The 22,059-nt window shown below is 37.4% G+C and overlaps 2 protein-coding genes across 4 annotated transcripts in view; one reads left to right on the top strand and one right to left on the bottom strand.

Annotated features, from left to right (window-relative positions):
• The window catches only part of ERP44 (endoplasmic reticulum protein 44), a 127,672-nt gene extending 122,776 nt beyond the window's left edge, over positions 1-4,896 (top strand). The window contains exons 11-12 of the mRNA XM_011939504.1: positions 2,297-2,399; positions 4,336-4,896. Coding sequence (XP_011794894.1) covers positions 2,297-2,399; positions 4,336-4,437 — 205 coding nt within the window. The 3' untranslated portion in view covers positions 4,438-4,896. The remainder of the gene's footprint in view (positions 1-2,296; positions 2,400-4,335) is intronic.
• A 9,910-nt stretch (positions 4,897-14,806) lies between these two features.
• STX17 (syntaxin 17) overlaps positions 14,807-22,059 on the bottom strand; it is a 68,832-nt gene continuing 61,579 nt past the window's right edge. For all 3 annotated transcript variants that reach the window (XM_011939500.1, XM_011939503.1, XM_011939502.1), the window contains 2 exons: positions 19,384-19,470; positions 14,807-18,682 (listed from right to left, as the gene is read on the bottom strand). In XM_011939500.1, the coding sequence (XP_011794890.1) occupies positions 18,443-18,682; positions 19,384-19,470 (327 nt within the window). In that variant the 3' untranslated portion in view covers positions 14,807-18,442. The remainder of the gene's footprint in view (positions 18,683-19,383; positions 19,471-22,059) is intronic.

The raw sequence follows: 22,059 nt of genomic DNA, 5'->3' as shown, positions 1-22,059 counted from the left end.
GTATATAATTGTATTTATTATGGCAAGGGCCCATTTATTTTCCTGTTTAGGAGATTAGCATGTTGTCTGTTTTCTTGACAATTTATTGTTGATTCGCTGAATGTTACTTCTTGATAATGATGGATAGTTTCTGGCCACAAGCCAGATAAAACTCTTTTATAATCTGTTTTTCTACTGCATCAATTCACATTCATCCTATCTCTCGTCTTTTCATTTTGCACACAATTTTTTCTTTCATCTGTTGACAAGGGAAAAAAATCAACTTGGAAAAATGTGTTTTGAGTGTTTTCAATGAATTTGTCACATTTAAGATTTAATCATAAATTATTTCTTGACTAGCAGAAGCAGTTCACACTGTATTAGTTTTGATAATCTTTGGACCTCATAAAACAAACTAGCAGAGGCTTTATCTTAAACATTATAGACCATTTGCAATGCTATGGATTGAATGGATATATTTTAGCACTTGCTGTGGGTGACAGTAGATGATGTCAGATTAAATTTAAATTGATCTCTTCTCAATGTTTATCTCTGGTACATGTGCAATTACTTCAGCACCAGAGAACCTTTCAGAGGCATTCTGTCAATACAGCTACCTGACAGTCATTTGTATTTGTAAACTGTGCATTTGGCACCTGCTGGTCTCTGTTGCATTGGAGCTAGTGGGGAGCCAAAATGGGTATACAATGAAGTTATTGGTTGGTACAGCTCAGTGGGAGTTATTGAAGGGAAGAAACAACACTTCCAGGACCTCAGGAGAGGATAAAAAGAAAAAGAAACTGGTAATATTAACTACAAGCCAGCTATTGTTTACTACCAAAAAAATAATGATTTTAAAAGTCAATCAGTTCTACCCAAGGAATTAACGTGTATGTGGACCTGCATTTTACTTCTTGTAACAGAATGAAAAAGTGTTTCTATTTAAAATATATAATTAATTTTTTAAAGCACCAAGATCTCAGTTAGAAGGCAGACAATTCATATGAGCAGAAATGTAAATTCAGAGAAGCAATGAAAAAATGCTTAATTTGTGAGGAAATGTAAATTAAAATGCAGGTATCTTTTACTTATCAAATTAGCAAAACCAATTTTAATTTTAAAAAGATAGACATGCTGGCAAGACTTTAAAGAACAAACAGACAGATAGTAAAAACCAACTGATGTTTTATAGGTATAATTTGCTCACACTTGGTCAAAAGCTCTTATTTGTTAACCCAGTAATCCTACTTTATTGTATATAAGTCAAGGAAATATTACAAAGAAGAAAGCCTCATATATAAATTTGCTTAGCTCAATATGGTGTTATCTGCTACAGTGCATTGTTTCTGTGCTGCAGATTTGCTCATACATGATTGGTAATTAAGAGAATAATGTCCATAGAAAGTGAAGTTGTGTCGGTTCATATATCATTATTCTCAGAATGTCCTGAAGCCATCAGAATAAGCTTTTTCATAAAGAGAATGCCATAGGGGTATATGAAGACCTCCGAAACAAAACAGCTGAAAATCCTGAGGAAGCGCCTTTCTTAGTGTAAATAAAAGCTAGTTTAACGATCTTGAGAAGTGCTTTGCTTTTCATAATGTTAAGTTATCCAATGAAGTTGCATGTATGGTTTAAAGAAGTTATGAAGACATTTCCCCCTATGTTTAGGAAAAAAATCATGAAAATGCTATGCCCTGGTTCAGGTTAATTTGATAAAATTGGTTTTTACTATCTAGTCAATGCCCTCAAGGACCTGAACCTCTAAAGTGGGCTCACAAGCTTTATGTTAAGGCTGCAGAGGATCACCTGGTTGACACTAGGTTTAAATGGTGGTGGACATTGGATGATGCTAATATTTTTATTACAGCTTCATAGTAGTGCTTTGGTTACAAAGCTGTATAGTTTTAAGTGGTTAGCCCCTATTTTTCCTTTGAGCCCTGTTATTTTTAGTGTGATGTTGCAGAACAAAGGTTTTTTTTAGTTACATATATGTAATTTAAGAAAATATATAAAGTGCCCATTAATTTTAAATGGTTAAGAATTTGGGGTACAGCGTCTTGGTAGATTATAATGTGCCTTAATGATAAGCATGGAAAATTTTCTATGAAACGAGTACAGGAATTAGAATACAAAACTGAGTATCTGGATACTATGCTTACAATTGTGTAAAAATGTTTGACACATACCTGGCCTGCAATAGTTGTGCTAGGAGGGTGGGGTTGTAGGTTAGCAGAATTTTTTTAATACTGTGAAGTTGGCAAAATAGAGGTAAGTCCATTTTAACAGTTTAAATTTTATTTGACTATGGTTTTAGAATTCCTGGAAAACTCAAGCAATTTGTATTTGACTTACATTCTGGAAAACTGCACAGAGAATTCCATCATGGACCTGACCCAACCGATATAGCCCCAGGAGAGGTAGGACTCCTGTTTATTTTTCAATGGGAATTCTTTTTTTCGTTTTTCAGTTAGCCTCAAAGAGAGTCTAAAGTTCTTGCATCGGCTTGAGCTTCAGCTTCTGAATATTTGTGTAGAGAAATTCTGAGTAGAAATTATCCTTTTAAATTAATTTTTAGTTTTAGGTCTTCAGAAAAGTTGAAAGAATATTATAACGTAGTTTCTTGATTATATAAAAGTGTTCTGAATATGACCTCTGTGGAATATGGCTATAACAGATTTAAATACAGTTGGCTTCAAATGGGAATAGGAAATAGGAATCTTAAACAGATAAATCAGTGAAGAAATCAGTGGATTCCAATAATTCCAAGCCTTCCTCTGTGGCTGGAAGATTGACCACACTATAAAGAAAGTAATGATTGGTTATTCTGCTATATCATTCTAAGAGCCTTCACAAATACACTATTCATAATGCTCAAAACTTGACGGTTTAATGCGGCTTTCCCATTTGTGATTTAGAATACTTGACAACTGTTTTATCAAAATTTTATGTTCTCTTATTTTTTTTTTTTTACCTGAGAATTTTACTGTTTCCACCTTGTAACTTCTGTTACAAGTAATTTCTATGTTCCTATTGTACTAAACAGCCCTAAATTTGCATTTTGATAGATCATGATTTCTATCATGCCTATTACCATGATACTGAGAGGGAAGATGATATGTACCAAAATCCTCTATTTCATATGCCCAGAACTTAAATCCATTATTTTGCCTATAAAACCTCTATTTATAAAAGGAAAATAAAAACTGAGTTTTTCTTTATTTAAGAGTCTGATTAGGTTCAGAGGCAAGAGTTCCCTAGAGGAATCCAACAACATGCTTTTTCCTTTAAAAATGAGGTCAGATTTTTGATAATTAAGCAACTATAGGAGGCAGACTTGTCGGCTATAACCCAAAGGTGATTATTTTCCTCAGAAAAGAAGGCCTGCATAGTATTTTATCAGATTAGGAAAAGATGTCATTTACCATTATTGTATTATCCTGACTTGTTTCAATTTCCTCATTAGACAGTGAACTTATATTTGTTCATCTTTGTGTACTAACAGAGGGCACCAAATGTATGTTTGTTTTATAGTAATATAATTTCAGCTTAATCCAAACATATATCTCACTGAAAAAATTTAAAATGTATTGGGAAAGAGGCACATGATAAAGTCAAATGATAAGTTTATAGACACATTGCTTCCTGTTAGAATTAATGTGCCATTACATATAGTATGTAATATATGCACTGTGTGCCTATTTCAACTACAGGGGATATTAAAATGAGAACAATCAGGCCTGCTCTTGAGCTCACAATTTGGAAATAGAGGATGGACTGCACTGCCTTTTCTTTAAAATTCTTGGAAGTAGCTCTTGTTTCACTTGTGTATTTTTGTCTACTCTTGGTACACAAGTAAACTACAGAAATTAATTTCTTTCAGTATTGAAGTGTTTGCTTTCCTCTTTATTTCAACTAAGTTGTAATAATTTCTGGTATCCTGGTAATTGATAACTAAGATAATATCTGCATAGTGGATGCTGTTAATTCTCTTAGCGGTCATGCACAAAGGAAGGGTTTGAGCCAACCTAGGGTTGTGTTGCCTCTGTAGACTAGTCTAGGAAAGCACCCAGGTGTCAGGTATTTTGGTCCCTTCCACCACACCTTAGCAAATGTAAAACAAACCCACAGTTAATGGCCCTGTGGCAACCTTGCCCTGGAGAATCTGAGTAAGAGCATTTGAAACGAGGAAAGCAAGATTTCACATTTGAATCTCTTGCTTTGGCACACAGTTGCTTTTATTGATTAATAAGCAAATAATTATAGGGGAACTACCATTCATCAAATACTCTTATTAAAATATTATAGCACTATAAACTATATTGGTATAAAAATGTTTTATTCTTTCTTTTGTAGCAAGCCCAAGATGTAGCAAGCAGTCCACCTGAGAGCTCCTTCCAGAAACTAGCACCCAGTGAATATAGGTATACTCTATTGAGGGATCGAGATGAGCTTTAAAAACTTGAATAACAGTTTGTAAGCCTTTCAACAGCAGCATCAACCTACGTGGTGGAAATAGTAAACCTATATTTTCATAATTCTATGTGTATTTTTATTTTGAATAAACTGAAAGAAGTTTTGGGTTTTTAATTTTTTTCTCCCCGACTCAAAATGCATTGTCATTTAATATAGCCTCAAAAAAAAAAAAAAAAAAACCTGCTAGGATTTAAAAATAAAAATCAGAGGCCTATCTCCACTTTAAATCTGTCATGTAAAGAGAGGTGACATTGCCAGAAACTTACCATTAACTTGCACTACTACGGTAGGGAGGACTTAGGGATGTTTCCTGTGTCGTATGTGCTTTTCTTTCTTTCATATGATCAATTCTGTTGGTATTTTCAGTATCTCATTTCTCAAAGCTAAAGAGATATACATTCTGGATACTTGGGAGGGGAATAAATTAAAATTTTCACACTGTGTACTGTGTTTTACTGATTGGTTGGATATTGCTTATGATAATTCCATAGTGGTATTTTTTTGGATTCTTAATGTGTAACTTAAACATACTTTGAAGCGGAGGAGAGTCATAAGACAGAACATTTGGCAGGAATTGTCCTTATGAACCAAGAAAAAGAAAATGAAAAGTATTATTAAGCTTCTGTGTTTGTCTAAAAATGTGGCATATGGGTGGCATTTAAAACTCTGAATGAATTATACCTAAATCTGGGAAAGGGAGGTGACAGTGGAACAGGTTACCAGTCAGAACTAGATGAGTTTTAAGGCTACTCCTATTATGAGACTTCAATTTCCAAAGAGAAGAACCAGCAGAGAAATTGTATTTCGGTAATTTTAACCTCCTTCTGTCTTGTAGAGTCTTGTTAGAGTTGTGTAAATTAAAAACACAGAATAAGGAACATATTTAACTTTTCTTTCCACTGTAAAATGGTTAGAGGACCTTACCCCCTCTAGATTCCCTCGTTTCCCAGGCCCGCAGCATACAGTAAGATGGGTCCCTGTGCCAGGCCTCAATACTGCCAGGGAATAAAACCAGAGGGAGAGGACCCTCAGTGTCATATCAGGAAGCCCAATGCCAGAGGACAGACAGGCTCAAAATTGGCTTTTCCTCTGGGCCCGGGTTGGTGCTATAGGCCAAGGGTCATTTTATACTTGGGTATAAATCAATCCCAGTTTGGGAAAAGATTATTTTTAAGCTTAAAAGGCTGACATGTGCCATTATATGTAGTATGTAATATATGTAACATCTTCCAATTCTTTTAAAATAAAATATTTATCATGGATATTTAATGATTATTTTTAAAAACCAGCTTATAATTCCTAGTGATGCATGATTTATCCATAGTTTCCATAGTTTTGTTGAAAATAATAAATGTTAATAAGGTGATAAGGGGTATATTTTAGTGTATTGTACCAGATTGTGAATAAGAAAGTAGGATGGAGCTTTCTAGAGGTTGGGCCTTAGTTCTGTTATCCTCATTGCTTTTAGCCAGTAAGCTGAATAAAGTTAGAGTTATGGTCTTCAGGTTAGATGATGGACCAGATCTGTGAGGGTCAGCATGGAAATTCACAAACATTCAACAAGATACACAGGACCAAAAGCAGCACATGCAATCAACTGGAATAATATGGTAATCCTGTTACTGGGTTTGAAAAAATAATCAACAAAAGGTACAATTCAGGGGTGAGGTTGCAGAGAGCTGGCTTAGGAGTAGTTATTATGAAAAAGGCCTCAACAAGTACATGTTCACTGTTCTCTAAGATGATAAAGTGGCTGTTAAAAAGGGAGTTGATTTGAGGAAGTATTATTTAGCATTCATGCATACTGGGCTTAGGCTCTAGCCCTGCCACTATCATTGTCTTCTCTGGACTGTGAAGCCATTGAGGACAAGGAAACTAAATTTAATGTCTATATCACTATCAGGCATTTAGTTAATGAATGAGAAGCGAAGTGACCTTGGTTACTTTTTTACCCTGAGGGGCTCAGCACTCATTAGGACTTGGTGCCTAATTTTATAAAAAGTCACTAAGCTTAAGTACACTCCATGAAAGGACAGCTTGGATAAAAAGGTTTTAAAAGTATGGATGTTAAGGCTGTTCTGTTTGGAGAAGACTTGGGACTGGGACAGTCTTTAGATATTTGAAGGGCTGGCATTGTCTATCTGAATCCCAGGGCTTGAACTAGGATTTGAGGAAGTCACAGGGAAGCAGATTTCAGTCGGACATTTATTCAGTGCAAGTTTTTTGGTGCTGGAGTACCTGACGAAGCTGAATAAAGCATTATTTCTGCCCTAGAGGTGTTTACAGTCTAGTCAGGCAGATGGATATGTAAACAATGACTGTAACATGTTATAGATGTAAAGACAGAAGAAAATAAAGGTTAATGAGGGCATAAAGGAGCACTCAATTGCAGAGATTGGAGGACATTATTTTTATTTTGAGCTTTTAAAAGATGAACAGGTATTCTCAGGAGGTAGAGATCTGGCTGAGGGAATAATCTGAGCAAAGGTGTGAAACAGCCTAATGCATTAGAGAAAAAAGTTCTTTCAGTAAGGCATTTGGGATTGGGGAAGCTAGAAAAAGAAATGGGAGCTGGTCACACAGGGCCTTGTGTACCAGACTAAGGGGTTTGTAGTATATATTGTAGACAGCAGAGATCCATCAACAGATTGCAAGCAGGGAAATATGTTCACTTTTAACTTTGAGAAAGAATATTGTGGAAGCAAGTCTCAAATTTAGACTTGTTCCCCTCTGAACCGTGAATCAGAGACCATTTCAGGTAGACGTCTTCCCCGGTTTATCTAATCTACTCAGGGCCTCAGGCTTCTCAGCTGGGAAGAGAGGATGCAAGACCAGACTGAAGATCACAGTTGAGTCCCAAAACCAAAAGGAGGCCTTTCTGCTTCTTAGCCAGCTACCTTTTCCAGTTTTTCAAATTGTGAAAACTTTTAGATGATATTCTACAAATTATTATTATTATTTTTTAAGTTAAAAGAACCTAGCCAATAAGATAGAGAATGGGCATCTAAAGCATCTCAAAGCTCTCTGATGAAGCCAGGTTGTCAAAGATCATTTGCAAAAGAAGGGAAAACTGGCATGACAAAAGTTAGAGGAGAGTGAAATATAAAAATGTTTGAAATGTTCAAGCTCACAATAAGCTTAAATTTATAGAAAATGCTAAGGTTGTCAAGAAGGCTTTTTTTTTTTTTTCTTTTTTAAACCTGAGGGCAAAAAGAATGGATAAAGTAGTGTAATGAATTGACAGGAGGAACAGAATAACTCAGTTTTTTTTCTCCTACAAGGAGATATGGCTGGACCAAAATAAAATGACATGAAATTGCAAAAATGAAAAATAAAAAAAAATTATTGCCACCTTAAATGATTTCAAGATTGTTAGACCCACACTTCTGTATCCTAGAGAGCTACTGGAGGTTGCAAATGCTTTCTGTTAACAACTAGTGGGAAATTTTTGAGGAACTATGGAGAATGTAAGGTGACAGAAGACTGGAAATGGGGAAACATATTGCAGTTTTCAAATAATTAGCTAATAGCTTTAGCTATTTTTCTAAAATAAAACCTCATGAACCAAACAAATGTTAGAACTCTGTATTTGGGGGAAAGATTTAAATAGGTGTAAAGAACAAAACAGTTACCTGTTTTTAAACAGTTACCTGTTTTTAAAGAATGATCAATTCTTTTTATTTAAAGACCCTGAATACCATAAGTGTTTCAGGACTCAAGTTTTATGCTGATAACTTTATGTTCATTAAACCAGGTTGGATAGGACCTCTGCTTAGCAACTGTTTTTTAGCTGTGTTTGAATTTTTGTATGTATTTCCAAGTAATAAAATTATATTTATAAAATATTTCTATATTTGAGACTTTTTACTAATTCACTTTGTTTTAAATAACATCATATTGTAAACACTTTACTCAGAATCTAGATGACCACAGTTACTAGCTTTCTTGGATTTAAAGTTATTTCCCAGGTAATTTAATTGTACCAAATCAGAATGGGAAGCTATATGAATCCATGTGCTCACTCAAACCCAGCCTTCTGTTGAAGCAAGCATCCAACTTCCCTCTTGAAGAACACATTGGGGAAAGGCTGGCCTGCCCTTAAACAATAGGTTTTAGAGTCACCAGAAGAGGAACAGTGCAGCTTACAAACTGCTTCTCTAAAATGCCCCCTTCCCCCAACCCTGCTTAGTAAATTCCTCCCATTCATCCTTAGTGCCTAATAACATTTGTCAATCCCTGTGGTCCCACAGTCCTTTATGGATTTTAGAGTACTCAGTCTCAAGAGTTAGAAGTACATGTATCTCTCTTATTACTGTGTGAATGCCCTGAAAGCACAAACTCCTCTATCTTTGTAATCCCAGCACTTGCGACACTGAAGGCACTCAGGAAATCTCTGATGGAAAAAAAAAAAAGCCAAATTAAATAATAAGTATGTGAGCAAATGAATAAAGAATAAGAAAGCATCACCACAAGTGGAATGAGCTCTACTGGTTAATCTGCAAATCTCAATTATCTGATGATTCTGTCCATCATAAATACGTGTTTAGGTGAATCTAGTCACCTTTAATCCTGTATCCGAATCTGGCTTTGGGGTCCTAAGAGTTTTTGTCTAGAATAGATTAAAATCTTATAGTGCACACCAAGCCAGAGATACATGACTATCAGAATGACACTTGAATACCCTCTCGGGTAATGCAGAGTCCTGCAGAGGTGCTGGAAAATTTCTGAACTCCACATTTGCTGTGAGGTAAACCTGACCCTATCTTGGTCTCATGGAGCAACAGACTTGACAAAATAGCCCTGTTGTGGTTTTCAAAACACCATCTGCCATTCAGCAAGCATTATCTACTGTTTCCAGGCTAGAGATCTAACAGTAAGGAGACCGTACCTACCATCAGGGAGCTGAAAGTTGAGTGAAGGAGCAAAATAGATGTGTAAATAATGGAATGTTGTAGGTGCTAGGATGTGAGTTAGTCGCAGAGAATATGGAGGTGTGTACAGCCTTGGGAATTGGGAGCCTTCCTAGAAGTGCTTTCTTGCTCAGAAAGAGCTATACTTTCCTAAGCACATCAGGCCCTTCTCCAGGAGAATTGTTATTAATAAAAGACTATCATTATTCTATTATCTTACTGTAATAAAAAGTATTATTAGGTATTGCTGAGCTGTGTTTTCCTCACAGCTCTAGTCTTCTCAGGTAATAACAACATGTCCCATGTGTTTTACTTACTGCCACGGCTGCCAGGGAGGAATCCACATGCCTACTGTCTTGGTGCCCTGTATAAACTTGCCTACATACGATTATATCAATCTTAGAATTCTGACGCCTTGTTTTCCTGCCCTGACTACTGCCCAGGAAGGGGAATCGAACATGGCATTCCTGGCTATGCACACAGCAAAGGAAAATAGAACAGGTCATCAATTCTGAGTGATCAATTCTGACTTCAAAATGAGCATGGCTTTCTGATTTAAAACACAAGTGTCCATTCAGAAATTTTCCGGGATTCAAAGGTAAATTTCCTGGTGTGTGGCTTCTGGAATTCAGCTTTTACCCCTTAAATTTAGCCTTTTGCCCAAGCTCAGTGTTCTGGAACATTTTCTATTTTCTTGATTTTCACAATTACTGGTAGTAATTTAACCTGCATGTATACTTTCCCACTAACGTTGGGATTTTTTTTTTTTATCTGAGCCTAGAAATGATCAATTCTTTTTAAATATAGATACTCTTTGTTTTTTGATAACACCACACTTATTTTCATTGCCCTTACTACTATGATGACCATGTAATTTTTTTCATCCAAACCAGGACATTGAGATGAAAAGGGAACATTAGTAATAATTTCACCAGGACAACAGATGTAAATCAGGACTGTCCCAGACAAACTGGGATGTATGATCACCCTGCTCCTAACCAGATCTTACATATTTTTATGTTTGGATATCATTCTTAATAAAGATGAGAAAGATGCACTTTCTACCAGGCATCTGTCATCTTTGAACAGTCTTCTTAATAAAGCCTTTTTAAAAAACCATTTTAAGGATTCTTAGTATATTTCTCAAGTCTCCACTCATTTTAGGTGTCTCCCTAACACTTCTTGTAGGTACACGATACCTTTTTTAAATTAATGTGCATTTCCTTTCAACTTTGGGGAAAAAATGGTAACAATTATAACAGTAACAGCAACTAACATTTGCACAGTTACTAGGAGCTAGGCACTATTATAGGCACTGAACATGAATTTAGTCTTTTAATCCTCATAACCACCCTGTGAGATAGCAAGGGTCAAGGTAGGAAGGAGGAAGACTTAAGGACATCCTGAATTGTTGACCCCCAGTGTACCCTGGTAAGTGGCAGCAACCTGTTATGAACATTAAAACCTATAGAGGAAAGAAAGGGAACTATGGAGAACTAGTAAATGCCACTGGATTCCTTTTCATTCCTGTCAGCTAATTGAGCAGCTGTTTGTTGGAATAAGTACATGAACCTTAGCATTCGAGACCCAGGTTCAAATCCTGTCAAATGCTTACCTCTTCAGCCCCGCCCTTGCCCAATAGCAATACCTGCTTGCTTGACACGGCCATTACATTCCTGCTGCTGCACCCTGTTTTAATCTTTCTCTTTCATACTTTCCATCCTTCTTGGATTCCTGCTATTCTGACCTAGCAATCCTTTTTTTTTTTTTTTTTTTTCCTTTTTGTGGAGAACGGGGTCTCGCTGTATTACCCAGGCAGGTCTCGAACTCCTGGGCTCAAGCTATCCTCCCGCCTCTGCCTCCCTGAGAGCTGGGATTACAGGCGTGAGCCACCGCGCCCGGCCTGACCTAGCAATCCTAAGGTAGGATGGAAGATAAGTCAGTCCAAATTTTCTCACAGTATTTCTTCAGTGATTCAGGTCCTATATCTTCTCTCTTCCAAGTCATGACTTTTAATTGGAAAAAGAGATAGAAATATCTTCATCTGCAAATTCTGAAAATTTAAATTCATGATTTCCAAGTCCTGGAGTTATTGTCTGGATTTCTTCTGTTGCATCATTCATTCCTGTTAATATACAAAAGTGGGTACTAAGCAAGGATTTGATACGTCTTAGAAAGCTATTTCATATTTCAATACACGTCCCCAAAAGAGAGCAGAACTCACATGTTATTACCTCATCACTCATCATCTAACAATCACTAACCGGAATGTAGTTTCTTTTTTCCTTCTCATCACTGTATTTCATGGCAAGAAGTACTCAAAGAAGACGATATGATCCCTGCCCTGAAAGCAGATTACAGTCTAGTTGGGGAGATCACACCACCACCAGTGAAAGAATTTTACCCCTCTGAAGTTCGAGAACATTGCAGAATTAACCGTAAGTGAAAACTGGAGCCACTGAATTGCAGTGGTCAAGAAATATTCATGTAGAGATGGAAAACGATTGTGAAGGACTTGGACACTAAGAAGTAAGTTTCATGACTGTTTTCTCAGTGGGTTTTCAATAAATATGGAATGACTATTAGAACAGGAACAAAGAGGGCATTCAGTGTTAAGCAGATATCTCTTAAGCAGAGAGGGAAGAAAGCACAACCTGTGGGAAAGGCAAATAAGCCACATATACCAAGAACTCCACCAAATGTGAAGTTTAATACTAACTTCCCTGGCAAGAAGGCAAAATGAGGAACTCAGAGGAGTAATAGTCTTATCTGACACAAAGCAATACATCAATTCCTATGAACAAGGAAGTATTAAATTTTAAATAGATAACATCCTAGTCTATTTCCATCCAACCAACTTCATCACTCAGGTGTGTTTAATTTCTCAGTTTTCTGTGAGCCCACCATGTTGTTTTGAGCCCTTCGTCCATAACTCCATCTTCAATCAGGCATATTCTTCTTTAGGTACTCTCAAATACCACATGTTCCACAAAGCCTGCCCCTTCTTTTCCAAACAGAATTTGGTCCCTCCACTCTGTGTGCCCTCGTATTACTTTGTTCATTCCTCTCTTAGGGCACTTACCATGTTTTACTGGGATTTACTTGCTTTAGGTATCTGAATTCATTAGCCTGAATGGTTTACAAGGGTAGAGTCTATAGGTCTAGTATTTTTCTATGTATGGCCCCAGCACTCAACACACAACAGGTCTTCAGTTAAATGTTGGTTAAGTAAGTAAATTTATTGCATGTTTCCTTATTCGAGCACCACTCAGCAACATAAATGACAAATGGATTCAGTAAGCTTTACAGAATTTGCAGAACTTCTTGCCATTGGGCCTTTTCTTGTGCTGACCCTTGCTAACACCAAGTGTTTAACAATAAAATGGAAAACATCTTTAGGGGGTTTAGATAATGAAACCCAAGTAAACATCTTTTTAGTGATCAACCTTAATACAAGAAAATCTCAACTACTTGTGAAGTGTATAGAAAACACATACCGTTGAATGTCTTTCTCAAATATTAAGTTTTTCACAGGAGCTGGACAATGGTCCATTCAAGGCTGGAGTATTTATGCTCCTGAAGAATGCTTGTGCTTTAGCTATCAAATGCACAGGTGACAACACTGACATTGTTTTGAAGGTTAAGAAATTGAATGCAATTTCTTTGGGTGGAAAAAAATATTTTCTTCAAGATACAAGTTTTAGACTTGTCCAAGAGCTTAAACAAACCTCAGCTGACTATTATAAAGTAATATAGAAATTATTTTAGACCAGAAAAATGTAAACATGGTTTATTACCAGTCTGAACCTTCACCATAGAAAAACCCTGAAATCTCTCTTGTGGATATTTTAGTGGCATTGTCAGATGGTGAGTAATGAGTTTCAAGAGATAAAGCTGGGGCCAGAACATAGAAGGCTGTGAATGCCAATCTAAGGGATTCAAACTTTATTTGGTATTCAATGGGAGCCACTGAAAATCTTTCAGCAGAAAAATGAAAGATGGGCATGGTTGTTAATTCTTGTGGCAGTGATATGAGGAACGGAGCCACTTAAAGTTGGGGGAAGATCAAGTGTGGGGTGTGAGGTAATAGTCTTTTACTAGAGTGATGGCCATGGATATATTTAGAAATAGATGCAACAAACATTTAAGGGAGAATTGACAGGACAAGGCTTGATGTAAGGAATGGAGTCAAGTTGGTGACCACTAAGGTTGGAAGATTCATGGCTGGGAAGGGAGAAGACAGCTGCCCCTGATTTTAAAAAATGTTGCTACAAGGGACAAAGCCAAACTAGGACTCTGATCTCAGGATTCCCCATCCAATTATCTTTCCATTGTAGCTACTGCCTGATTTGGAATGTTAAAGCTAGTCTGAAACACCTCGAGCCTTAGCAGGAAACTTGATATGGCATAACACTCAGTGAAATTACCTTCAGGAATTTTTTTCTTAGACCCTGGTTATAATCCTATCTCTTGTGCCAACTAGTTTTGTGATCTGGAACAAATCATTTGCCTTTGACACCTTTTATGGTTTTTTTTTTCAATTTAATATTGCAGAGATATATTTCTTATCTCCCATTTCTATATGAGAGTAGCAATGTGGATACATACCATGTGGATCCTTTACATTGATTGTTTATAATACCTAAGAAGTTTATTTGTAAAAGGGCATCAAATTAATGAATGTAAATTGTGAGAAGCACCTGTTAAAAACAATAAAGTATTAATTTAAAAACAAAAAATACCCCCAAACTTTTAATATTAATTTAGGCTAGAAGAGAAACTCCCCTACCTTTTATTAGGCCTCTGATTACTTAAGAACATTACCTAACATTCGTTAAGTACCTGTGAACCACAGCCACATTCTACTTTATAACAAGAAAAACACCTCGTTTCCCAGGAGAACTTTCCCCCCAGGCTTTTCTTCATCTTTCCTTGTAAGATTTCATGTGGCAGCAAGGAAGGACAAAGGGGACCCTGAGAAACACCTTTCATATCTAAGGTTAACACAAAGCATGGTTTGGTTTCTGCACTTTAATGGAAGAAAAAGGTTCTATAGTTATATTACAGGTTTCCTCAACTTCTTGTGATTAATGTTACCAGTATTTGATTCTTACTCCTGTACAAAAATCTTAGAGCACTTAAGGGAGGGCAGGAGGCAGGCAGCCCACAAAAGGAGGTTTTTGGACTCATGGAATTCTCCCTGTACAGCACTGAGTTTCAGTATAACCTCAGAATCCTCCAGGAACTCTAGCCAGTTCTACACAGCACCATCGTACCCCCCTTTCTGGGATGGTCTGCAAAATGTCTTTGGAGGCAATGCTGAAAGAACAGTTTCAAAATTAGTCTAAGTAATATTAATACTAGCATCACTACAGTAAGTACATGATTTCCCAAGGGTATCATGTTAAAGGATAATCATCTGATCTGTGAATTATGATAAATTTGTTTTAAAAAGCATTAAAGTTTATTTTTAAATTACATAAAAAGCACTGTTTAAACAATGGTTATAACCAGTAAACATTAAGAAAACTTGTAGGCAGGTGGATGGGATTGAAATACTCTTGATTTTATAGTTTAAGGGCCAAACTGAACACTGTGTATGTCTGCATCAGCTACCATTAAAAACTTTGAGGCTGCTGGACACTCGGTGAGGAATCAGAAGTTTTTTAAAAAGATGCAAATGAATGGAAAGTGTCATTGCAAAGCCTGTTTGGTAAAGCAGAATGGATGATCCACTTTTTTTTTTTTTGAGACAGGGTCTTGTTCTGTCACCAAGGCTGCTCCTGAGTTCAAGTGATCCTCCTAGTTCAGCTTCCCATGTAGCTGGGACCACAGATGTGTGCTATGCCACACCCAGCTAATTTTTAATTTTTTTCATAGTCTCACTATGTTGTCCAGGCTGGTCTCAAACTCCTGGGCTCAAGTGATCCTCTGGCCTCTGCCCCACAAAGTGCTGGGACTGCAGGCATGAGCCCCTGCCCCCGACCCCCATCTCAATTTTGTATAGAGGCAGTATAGTATGAAAGACATAAAACAGTTTTTGTAGCTCAACAGACCTAGTTAACATTCCTGGCTTCACCCCTTTGTAGTTGAGTAAACCTCTGCAAATTATTTTCTCTGAGGCCCAGTTTCCTTACTTGTAAAATGCCTGGTGAAGTGCCTGGCAAACAGAAGGTATTCAAGAAATTCCAGTTCCTCTGTGAGAGTGTTTTTTTCAAGCTAAGGGTTGCAACCCATTGGTAGATACCAATTTAGTGGGTTGCAACTGGCATATTTTAAAAACTGAAACAATAAAAAGCATCAGAATGGTACATAATGTTCATTAGGCATATTCTAAGTTTTGATATAAATGCGTTTTTTACTGTGGGCTACAGCCAAAAGGTTTGAAAATCTCTGCTCTACAGAGAAATTCTCAGGTTTAAAAAAAAAAAAAAAAAAAAGTCCTTAGGATTGCTGCCTTTATCCAAATGAGGGCCCACAAATTTTAAGACCTTAATCAAAGTGTTCCCACTTTCTAACTTGTTGTAGTAAAAATAAGACATGAATTGGAGAAGATATTTAATCTGATATGATAAAACATTAAATTCAATTTTAAGATTGGTTTCTGTGCCATACTGACTATTTTATGCTTATAAACACTATTGTTCATAGTTGATCAAACTCTTCTAGCAATTTCTATGAAAAAGTTGGCTATTAGGTTCCATTATAGGGGAATGAGATACTTTTTAAAAGTACTATAACTTGCCTATATGTGAAGACTGCTAGAGTAATATTCCAATCCTGATGAGCAGTAAAAGTCAAGGGCTTATATGAATACATACAGTGGTGTTCCACACTGGCTCAGTAAAATTGAGAGATACCAATACAAAGTGTGAGCTTCAAATACAGGCTTCCTTTCTCCTTCAGGTCCTTATGTAAACCAGGCTTACCTTATAATGAATCCCTAGTGCTGCCACTAAGTTGGTGGGCTGAAAGGATAGCCCATTTGGGGTGGAAGAGTGGGGTAATATGCAGTGATGAAGAAGGGTAGAATACTGGGAGTTTCAGAATTAAATGACACAGCTGAATCTTGATGTAACTGTATCTTAGATTTATAATTTCAGCTGACTATGCTGGACTGGTGATGTCAGAATTACCCCTGGAACAGAGGTTTAGGAATCTTGCTTTAGTAAGTGCCTGGGTGAGTTCTGATCCTCATTCAGGTTTGACCACCCTGTGTTAAAGGGACAGAGAAAGGTCCAGAAACTAGAGAAAAGGTGTAGTTCAAAAGTAATTATCCCAGCCTCACAGGTGTCCAGTATCAGACACTGGATCAGAATCTGACACTTATGCAAATATTTCCTTCTTGGTATTATTAATATGTTAATGATATAAAGCAGCAGAGAGCAATACTTGATACTTTCTAGTTATTTAATGATACTAAGAAATGGCGCTGTTTCACTGGAATTCATTGATGAGATTCAAGAAGTATGAAAGAGAAAGTCTCTTTAGGCAGGGACATGAAAGGTAGCCATCAAGAAAAGTTACTAAAAGTAAACTCAGAAAGAAAGCAGTGATAAACCGTCCAATCCCCTGATGAACCTTAACTCCTGGCAGAGAGACAGCTCACACCACCTGGGGTGTAGGTGCCCATTCCTGTGCTCAGAAAAAAAGAGTAAGTAAGGCAAAAGGTGATTCCCTCCTATTTTAAATGAGTTGGGGAACAGAGGGAAGCTGCCTATAATCTTAAAATTCTTTTTTTCCAAATGTAAAGCCTTTCTACAGTTTGAGATAGACACATGGTTGGGCTGGACCATGCTTGCTGTGAATGTCAGGTGTTGAGATTAGCACCACACCCTTCCCTGGGTCTGAGTCTTGCATGGGTCTTTGTTCATCGTTGTCCAGAATGTGAGAAAGGTAAGCACGGGTACGCCATTTTGGGGAAGAAACAGCAGCAATAGAAAGCAAAGGGATGCATAGGAGATAAAAAGTCTGGGGAAAAGGACGGTAGTAACAGAAATGAGGTAGCAAACGAGTTCTCAGCTCCCCCCCCCGAGACCAGCTGAAAAGAAGACTGGGTCAGATACCCCCTCTCTGGCAGATATATCACCCCTCAAAAGTGGAACATGCCCCAGGAAATGTTCCTGGTGGTTTTTTCTCCTTGCTCATTTTAGCCCAAACTCTAACAATGTTGAAAATATCTGGAAATTTCTTTTTTTCTTCTCTTTTTACCTAGAGGTTATAGGAAGGGATGAACAGAGATGAGAGACGAGACAAAAAAGGTTATGAGAGAATTCCTCATTATACATAGGGAGAATTCACCCCAAAAACCAAAGAACTTTTTCATAATTACAAGGGAGGGACGGCACAGGGCACAAGATCTTTGAGGTGTTAGGAGAAAGGCTGACAGACCAAGCTTGGTGACTGGCTTAATAAGTCTCCTACCATTTGAAATTGTGTTATTCATTTAAAGAGAGGCAGAGGAAGAGTTCAGAAGCCAGATCATCTTGGGAAGAGAAGTTGAGCCTCTTTCATTTTCTTACATCATTAATTTCCTTCACCAGAAAATATAGTTGGACCAAACGGCAACAGGGTTCGCCAATGGACTCCATTATGCAGTCCACCTGTGCTCCTCACTAGGCCCTGATTTCCCTATCCGGTAACAAAGGCTTCTGAACTCTTATTCTTTTCCTTGCTAACAAACCTCAGTAATCTACACTTAGCCTTAAGGTCTCCAATTCAGGGTTATGGAAGAAACTAGTCTTCCATAACCCAATGTTTCTACACATCTCAAGTCCTTATCAGAGTTAGAGGTTCAGTTTTCACATTTCCAGGGAGAAAATCTGCTCCTCGGCAGTCTTCAAACTTTACCTGATATACATTATACATCCTCAGCCCAGGGCCTCAATCTCTAACATCTCCATGAACACCCCAGCAAACAACAAAATATATCCACTTATCACACTTCAATCCCACGTGAACATCAGTAGCCACCATCTTGATATACTTGTGTTCCAAAAGGTGACGGAGGGTCCAACAGCAGCACAGGTCCTCATTAGGATACACATGTTGGCACCAATAATCCTGAAGTTTGGTTTTTAACTGCATTTCTTGTCAGTTTGGCTGGGAAGATCTGGACAGCTGGAAGTGAGCTTCTCCATCATTTTCTGTTTCTTTCTTTGTATCAATTTTCCACCTGTGAAGCCCAACACCCCACCACCAAGTGCAGCTGCAATTCCTGCCACTTTGAAGCCTGCAAGGAGGCCAATAGGACCCCCTACCATTCCTCCGATCAGTGCACCTGCCACAGGCAGAGCTGCCAGCTTGTATTTTGCAGCCTGTATTAAAAAAAAAAAAAAAAAATTCAATTTAGAAATTGAGTTGAGAATATCTGCCTGTGGTGATGTGCGTTTTCCTCTCATTACTCCTGGCAATGCCTCTTTAACTCTTGGTACATAATTAACCTTAGAGACTGTACTTGTAGGGGGGAAAAGAAAGTATTCCACAGGTACAGCAATTGCTCCAGATCTCAGAACTTAGAGAGCTGAGCTAAAAAGAGTGGACTGCTACAAATTGATTTTACTTGCAAAACAATCAATTCACTAACTATCTAGCTGGCTTATTTAAACTGTTTCGGCAGCCACAGATTTCCCCCAAAGCTTTTATGTTGCACAGAGATTATTCTGTGCTGTGTGCCTGGGGTTAAAAGCAACATCCTAGGGAAAATAGATGGTCCCACTCTTTGTGTGCTGTCACATACTTACACTTTCACCCTCTGCAAATATTTCCTGGTAACACCAAATACCTTATAGCAGGGCTACAGTTTATTCTCTCTTTGAAGAAATTCCTCTCCTGATAGAATGAATCTTAGAGTAGAATATTACAACATTGATTTCTTGCACTGCCTATGTGTCATTTCTTCCTTATTTCCTTAATTGCTGGTTCCCTCAACATTGACGAGAGCAGATCAATTGGGTTAATACTAGAGATTCCTGGGAGCCAGAGTACCATTGATTTGTCAGCAGGAGCAGAATCTTACCTTCCCCAAGTTTTTGGTTCCCTCTTCAACATTCACAGCGGCACTGTTGACATGGTCTGCAATGCTGTCAATCTTCTCCTGCTGAGACTAGATGCAAAGGAATTATGAGCGAGCGGTCCTGCTGGGGAGCAGCAGGGAGTCAACACACACTATTTTAATTCCTGTAATCAGGGCCCCGGGTACTGCAGCCTTGCCGTCTTAATAGTGGTTCATTAATAGCATCTGATAAGCCATGTCGAAAGGACCAATTAACTTTCATAAAAAAAGGGGGGGTCTTAATTATTAGGTAATAAAAGGGTGGCAACTTTACAGCAAAAACCATCTCACACTAAAATTCACTCAAACATACAAACATATTATTCTCCAAATGAATCTACTTTCCAGAAAAAAAAAAAAATCCAAATAAGCATTTACATGTCATGTTGGGTTTGACGGGAAAAAAAAAAAAAACCCCAAAACACCTCCCTAACTTATCTTCTTTGAGGATTCAGTTTAAATCAGGCACATTTACCTTAGTAGTAAAATGCCCTTGGTCCAATAAATACAAATTGTGATGTTTCCGGAACAAGACTACAATATGGTTTGATCTACTATGAGATCCTTCCATTTGTAATATGCAGTAGGGAACAGTGAATGAATTCACTGTTCTGTGCTTTATACCTGTATATCTTAACACATTGTAAAATCATGACAGTTTAAAATGTTTCAGATCATATATATTAATAAAGCATTCTACATAAAATGGCAACACCTGTGCTGGCACAACAGCAACTATGACTCATGGAATCTCTGGGTAGAAGGAATGATGAGGTCATCAGGTCAGTCTCCTCTCTGATGTGCGAAGCCCTACTAAAACATTCCTGAGAAGTGGTTACTGAACCTCTGCTCAGAAACCTCCAGTGACACGAACTCATTACTTGCTGTAGGAACACATTCCCATTTTTAATTCAACTTTACTTAGATAGAATTTACATATAACAAGTACTGCTTTTAATGGTATAGACCAAATGTATAAACCAACAATCACAAATGTATAAACAACAAATGTATAAGCCAACATATAATCAACTATCACAGTTTACAGACTATTTTGGTTTTTTTTTTTAATGTGCAGAAAAAAGAGAATCTCTCTTTGATCCTAGATAGATGCCACCTACAATGAGGGTGAAATAATTCAACTTTAATCCTGAAGAGTTTGATTGCCCTTATATAACTGGCCTATTCATTTATATTGAGGCAGATACAAATAACACTTTTCTAATTCCAACCATTATTTCATTTGAAAACATGAAGCCCAAACCACACAGCTATTTTTTCCCATGTTTGTTTCCTCTTAGCATTATTGATATTCCTTCCCTTCTCACACACAAAATATGTCTTTCTTCGCCATTGTGGCATCCCTTCATTCCAATATTCTCCACCACTATCCTGACATCTCTAACACAATCCCTAAGAAAGTCCCTTATCAGTTTTCCTTTGATTGTCTCTGTCAGAGACAAGTTTAACAATGGTTCTCAGTCTTCCACCTGGAGGCTTCTTAAAACACAAATTGCTGGGCCCCATCCCCGGCATTTCTGATCCAGTAGGCCTGACATGAAGCCTGAGATAGTAAATTCCCAGGTGATGCTGATGCTGCCAGTCCACAATTCTCACACTTTAAGAACCACTATTATATGTGCTCAGATCAAGGGCATCACCTTTAGTCAGGTAATCTGTGTTCATATCTCAGCAAATGCCACTATGTGCTCTTAGACAAATTACTCAAGCTCTCTAGGTGTCAGTATTCTCATTTATCACGTGAGAATGATGATACTTACACCTTCATAGAGTTGAAGTGGGGATAAAATGTGTTTGCAAAGTGTGAGGGGGAAAAATAGAAAAATTCATCCTGATTTCCCCAAGGAAGTGTTAACTCTCATCTTTCTATCAAAAAAATATATTTAACCTTTTCTTTTGAATCTTGACAATTCTAGGACATGAAAACATTAGGTATATTTTAGCATTCATTCATTCAATTTTTGTTTTCCTCAGTAGCAAAACTTATTTAAGTCAGCTTTCTTTTTCTGACCCATAGAAGAAAAAGTTCCAACACAAATAATATACAACTTGTCTAGATTTCTGACACCCTATCATTGTTTCTATTTAGGACACCCCCGACACTTTCCACTCTTGCCTGAAACAGTCTATGCTAGCAGATAAATCACAGGCTTAAAACTCTATCATCAGCCGTCATATGTTGATGAGTTGACAGGTAGAGGAAAAACAGTCAATGTGTCTCCCTTTCTTCAGCCCCAAAATAATTGCAGCAAGAGGGGGGAGCCTGCCAGGATTATTGCCATTTCTATACCCCAAGTTTAGTCGTAAAGCCTCAGGGAAATACTTTTTAATGTTCCTTCCTTTAAAAAGGGTTGGATATTGTATTTCTGTGACTTTTTAAAATTAAAGCAAAATTTTAATACAATTTAAATATTTTTTCATAAAAATCATTTGGAATAACTGAAGCAACCACAAGAAAAAAACAATCCTGAGATCACTAATTATTTGACCTACAAAGTTCCCCATCATTGCAATCACCAGCATTTGATGAGGCCCATCCCACCCTGGGGAGTAGCCCACATCTGTAAGTAATTATTCATGCCATCAGAAAGCATGCAAAAATATGGGGCTGGGGTGTGG

This window comes from Colobus angolensis, unplaced genomic scaffold (genome assembly GCF_000951035.1).
Source record: "Colobus angolensis palliatus isolate OR3802 unplaced genomic scaffold, Cang.pa_1.0 Scaffold181, whole genome shotgun sequence".
In the NCBI taxonomy this organism is placed as follows: Eukaryota; Metazoa; Chordata; class Mammalia; order Primates; family Cercopithecidae; genus Colobus; species Colobus angolensis.
The sequence above is the reverse complement of the archived record's forward strand: the minus strand, read 5'-3'. Positions and strand labels throughout refer to the sequence as shown.